The 4,387-nt window shown below is 34.6% G+C and overlaps 2 protein-coding genes across 2 annotated transcripts; both read right to left on the minus strand.

The window, feature by feature from the left end:
• Positions 1-1,460: 1,460 nt before the first annotated feature.
• LOC141818001 (lipoyl synthase, chloroplastic-like) lies at positions 1,461-3,277 on the minus strand. The gene is made up of 5 exons (XM_074705604.1): positions 2,831-3,277; positions 2,609-2,784; positions 2,344-2,458; positions 2,141-2,251; positions 1,461-1,787 (listed from the first exon to the last, which is right to left on the minus strand). The coding sequence occupies exons 1-5, from the start codon at positions 2,930-2,932 to the stop codon at positions 1,707-1,709; spliced, it is 585 nt and encodes a 194-aa protein (XP_074561705.1). The 5' UTR covers positions 2,933-3,277; the 3' UTR covers positions 1,461-1,706.
• Positions 3,278-3,357: 80 nt separating this feature from the next.
• On the minus strand, positions 3,358-4,183 carry LOC141818002 (lipoyl synthase 1, chloroplastic-like). Its single transcript, XM_074705605.1, has 2 exons — positions 3,870-4,183; positions 3,358-3,441 (listed from the first exon to the last, which is right to left on the minus strand). The coding sequence occupies exons 1-2, from the start codon at positions 4,178-4,180 to the stop codon at positions 3,372-3,374; spliced, it is 381 nt and encodes a 126-aa protein (XP_074561706.1). The 5' UTR covers positions 4,181-4,183; the 3' UTR covers positions 3,358-3,371.
• Between the last annotated feature and the right edge of the window lie 204 nt (positions 4,184-4,387).

The following is a 4,387-nucleotide window of genomic DNA, read 5'->3' on the forward strand; positions in this document are numbered from 1 at the left end:
TAAGTTTCGATCAAAATTTATTGATGGGTCTAGAGAACTCTAATCAAGTTCATTTCAACTTCTGTGGATTTATTAGGTGAATTCAAGTCTAAATAAATTCTTTTTTACTATTTTAAAGCCCTCTAAAAACATTTAAAATGATTTAAAACTTTTAGAATATTATGGTGCTGATTTCTGAAAACCAACACCATAGTGGTGTTGGTCTTCAAAAATTAACACTACAACGATATTATATTTAAATTATAGTATTGATTTTTAACCAGCACCAAAGTGGTTTTTTATCTTTATAAAATCAACTTTCGTTATTAATTTTATTTTATTTTTATTTTTTTATAATTAGATATTAAAAAATTAAAGATATTTAAAAAATAGAAAATATATTTTTAATGTTTTATTAACCTTCATTTAATTTTTTATTAAAGTTTAAAATTAAAACTAAAAATAAATAAATTTAAAGAATTATTTATTAAAATTTAAATGATGTTTAAATTAATTTAATTTAATTTAAGAGGAAAGATAATTTGCATGTATGGAAAGGAGAGAGAAAAGAGAAGAGATGTTGCAATTATGCATAGAGGTAAAATTATAATTAGGCACGTTTTTTTGAAAATAATGAAAATTTGATGTGCCTTTGGAAATTCTGAAACTTCGTATGCACCCTTTAAGAATTTACCTTAGAAATTAATAATAACCTATCCATTAAATCTTTATCAAATTTTTATTATTTGAACTTGCCAACGTTTCCTAAAGACATAATGTGGTAGTAAGAGACAAAATACTTTTTCTCAAACAATCAAGATTCAAAATTCATATAATACATACCTATGTCATTTGTACAATTAGAAAATCATCTTACTTCCTAAATTTATTTAATAGACTGAAATATAAAATCAGACCACCCACTCTAAAATTAATCACCATAAATTGGATACCAAATATTAAAAAAACTAAGTCAACATTGTCTAATAATTATTTTACCCATCTCATCCACTATATATCTCCCAATAATTGCATCACTTTATATCCATTAAATTTGACATTTATTCATGGAATACAATCTAATTTATAATTAATTTTATGAACTTAGAATTAGGTTAAACAAGTTTTAATGATTCATTTATAATCTGCAAATAATTTAGAAGCTGATTCTAGTTTTTTTTTTAATTCAAGTATCGAATTCGTATGATTCGATTAATTCTGTAGATGGCTAATCCGGCCTTATAAAAAAAGTTTACCATCAAGATAAATCCAAAAGTGCGCGACTCGCGCTCAACAGTCAACATCTTAAATTTTTCATCCCATTTAAGAAAAATACCTTGCAAAGCACAGTGAGATTTGAATGCTTGAATAAATCACTGCACACATTATTGTTGCACTACTGTCCGAGGGACTTCTTTTCTCTTGCTCATGGCATGGATAACTTCCTGTTCATTTCATTCATCTAATAGGACAATAGTTTGAGAATTAACAGAAAATAATCAGAATATAAAATTTGAATGAGGAATACATGTATTAGGATGCTTGTGCTAAGTAGAAGACAATCAGAACTCACAAAAACCTATCGAATGTATGGCTGTGGAAATTCACACTCAAAATTCATTTGTTTCTACCAATCCCTCATTTCTCTTCATTTTAGGATGTTTATGTTGAAAAAAGAATAGAGTGAAATAACTGAAAGGAGCTGAAGTGCACCAGATGATTGATCGCTAAGTTTTATTTGCAGGTGTCTTGGAACCTTTCGCCAATTTCTGAACAAAAAGCTCTCCTGCTCTGTAAGAAGATCGAACCTAAAAGTGCCACCCAACATATAAAGATTGTGAATTGCCAACAGAAAATGAGAAATTTTGATTGCTGGAAAAATGTAATGTGATGCAAGAGATACTCTAAATTGCCCCCACAATCAACTTTTGAAGCTCGGTTATTGTCTGATTTTGGTACAAGATAGAAGACAAAGAAATTAAACAGCTATCTCTTAATAACATGGTAATAACACTTACATCAGAATAATCACATTTTGATGACTAAACTCATGAAGCAATATAACAAACAAACACATTTCTAATTTCGTCTCGTAGCATCTGTGAAAGTTTCTAACATACACTTAATTTTAGTCAGCATCAGATGATACAATCGTACTCACCAGAGGTCCACTAGCAGCATAACGGAAACCAACAGATTCTCCAAACTCTTTCCAGAAGGCAAACTTCTCAGGGGTCACATACTCTTTGACTGCCAAGTGTAACGATGTCGGCTGCAAAAGATTTCAAAAACAAACAGATGTATATAAAGAATTAAGAAACAAAAAACTCAGCTTCCATTCTAAGTTGCATCATATCATTAGACCTGTAAGTACTGGCCCAATGTAAGAATATCAGACATCACTTCCTTCACCTCCTCACCTGACTCACCAAGACCGAGCTTGATGGAAGACTTAGTCATCATCCCCTCCTTTGTGTACCTAGACTCTGCTCATACCTGCCCAAAAATGATAAAACGTGGTACTGACGAATATCAAGTAGGTGTATCATGCGTCTTGTATGGTTTAAGGTAAATGCAATGTATAGGTGACTTCCTCCGTATTTGCCAGTTATATCAAATAAAGTGAGACTCATTCTCTAAGATTATCGCTGCTCGAGGATCTCTGACAATTCTTTGCAATCGCCTCACAGTTTCTATGTTGTGGGCAAATACATCAAGGTTAGAATCTACCAACAGTGAAACAGCCCCAAGATCACATAAAAAATCAGAAGTTAAATACTCCACTAATATTTCAGGTTTGAGTTTCTGGAACACAAAAAAACAGCTCTGAGAAGCCATCAAAATTACAAACCTTCAAAGCTTTTACTGTCTCCGCAAAGTGGCCACTTCCACCATTAGGCAAGTCATCACGATCAACACTCGTAAGGACAACATAGTCCACCCTTTCAAACATTTCAACTATGAAATGAAAACAATTCTTTGGCCAATAAGATTCGATCACTGTAATTAAGAAACGATATATTTTGAACTCAAGCAGAAGAATGCAGCTTACTCATTGCTAACTTAATTGCTATCATTATATTGCCTAAATGAAAATTAAATTGTTACTTACTTTCATTATTTCCATGTACCGCACTTCTGAACATTAGCTGTCAGTTAAAAGTTGATATTTAATGGAATGAAATGACTACAGCTTCTTGAACATGAAAAATTTCTGATTAATTCTCAATTTAATAGCACAACTACTCAATAACTAAAATCCTAATAGAGAGCTCAAGAGCATACCATGGCTACAATGTAAAACTGCATACAATTTTAATATGAATCCGGTGGCTCTGGGTTTCTGCTGGTCTTAACAGCGCAGAATCTACAACCTCGGGTGCATGTATCTCCTAGAAGCATAATTGTGGATGTTGCAATGCCATCACCTTCACCACCAGCTCCTCCCCCTCCTTTCCAACACTGCATCCCAAACACCAAAGTCATGGTAAGCTTCAACTTATTATGATGCAGCGCGGAAGCGAGCAAAACTCACAGGACTCTGTTGCCTAATTGATGCAGCACAAAGGAAAAACAATTTCACACAGAGAACAATTTATTCAAGAACAGTGGTTTATGTGCACGAAATTGTTCCACTTGTAATCATGCAATTTGTTTAATCCCTGGAATCCTTATAATTGGCATGAAAACAATAACGTTAATAACAAAAAGATCTTAATATCAGTCATTTATTAAAAAAAAAAAAAACTGATATAAGCTGGAGTTTATATCATCTATCAGAAACAAAATTGAAGTGCCAACTATTTACCACCAAAGTTCCAAATTTTTGATGCAAGAAACCAAGAATTCGTAAATCTACACTAAAATTTCGATCGAGGAACCACTATGACCTCTCCGATGTTGGGCACTGCGCCTCGGCGCAAACCGTGTTCAGCTTCAACTCCGAGAGCGACTCCTGCAGCAACCCGTACTTCTCCCTCTGCGGCGCCCTCTGCCTGAGCCGCTCCGGCTTCTTCACCTTCGGCTCACGGCCGGTGTGCAGCCCCATTCCGCCCGGGTACGGTCCTCCGAACGCAGCCGCTGGCAGCGATTCCGACAGCATCGCTTCCGCCCTCTTCGAAGCATCCACTGCTTCAGATCGAACAAAAACCCGCAAATTCCTGGAATTCTTCGACCGTGGCTTCGCGGAACAGATCGGCATCGGCCACCGCCAAGGATCGGCGAGCCATTTCTGCGACGTTTTTGAGGATCAAGCTCGGCAATCGACGGAAGCAGCGGAGTGGGCGATAATTTTAGGCGAATTGCATATTCTAGTCCCTTTTAAATGCCTTTTTTTATCGTAATAAATATTAAAAATTCATATTTAATTTGGTTCGTCTGATCAAAATTAAACGAATCAGATTGAGGT

This window comes from Curcuma longa, unplaced genomic scaffold, assembly GCF_044706935.1.
Source record: "Curcuma longa cultivar G26 ecotype Majalengka, Jawa Barat unplaced genomic scaffold, ITB_CL_G26_1.1 contig_22886, whole genome shotgun sequence".
Classification (NCBI taxonomy): domain Eukaryota; kingdom Viridiplantae; phylum Streptophyta; class Magnoliopsida; order Zingiberales; family Zingiberaceae; genus Curcuma; species Curcuma longa.

Excerpts from the sequence above, each read along its gene's own strand:
- LOC141818002 (XM_074705605.1), bottom strand. The coding sequence starts at position 4,180 with ATGCCGATCTGTTCCGCGAAGCCACGGTCGAAGAATTCCAGGAATTTG. Across the intron at positions 3,442-3,869 it reads CAGTGCCCAACATCGGAGAG|TGTTGGAAAGGAGGGGGAGG; the intron begins GTCATAGTGGTT and ends TTTGGGATGCAG.
- LOC141818001 (XM_074705604.1), bottom strand. The coding sequence starts at position 2,932 with ATGTTTGAAAGGGTGGACTATGTTGTCCTTACGAGTGTTGATCGTGAT. Across the intron at positions 2,459-2,608 it reads GCGATAATCTTAGAGAATGA|GTACACAAAGGAGGGGATGA; the intron begins GTCTCACTTTAT and ends AGCAGAGTCTAG. Across the intron at positions 2,252-2,343 it reads CATTGGGCCAGTACTTACAG|CCGACATCGTTACACTTGGC; the intron begins GTCTAATGATAT and ends AATCTTTTGCAG.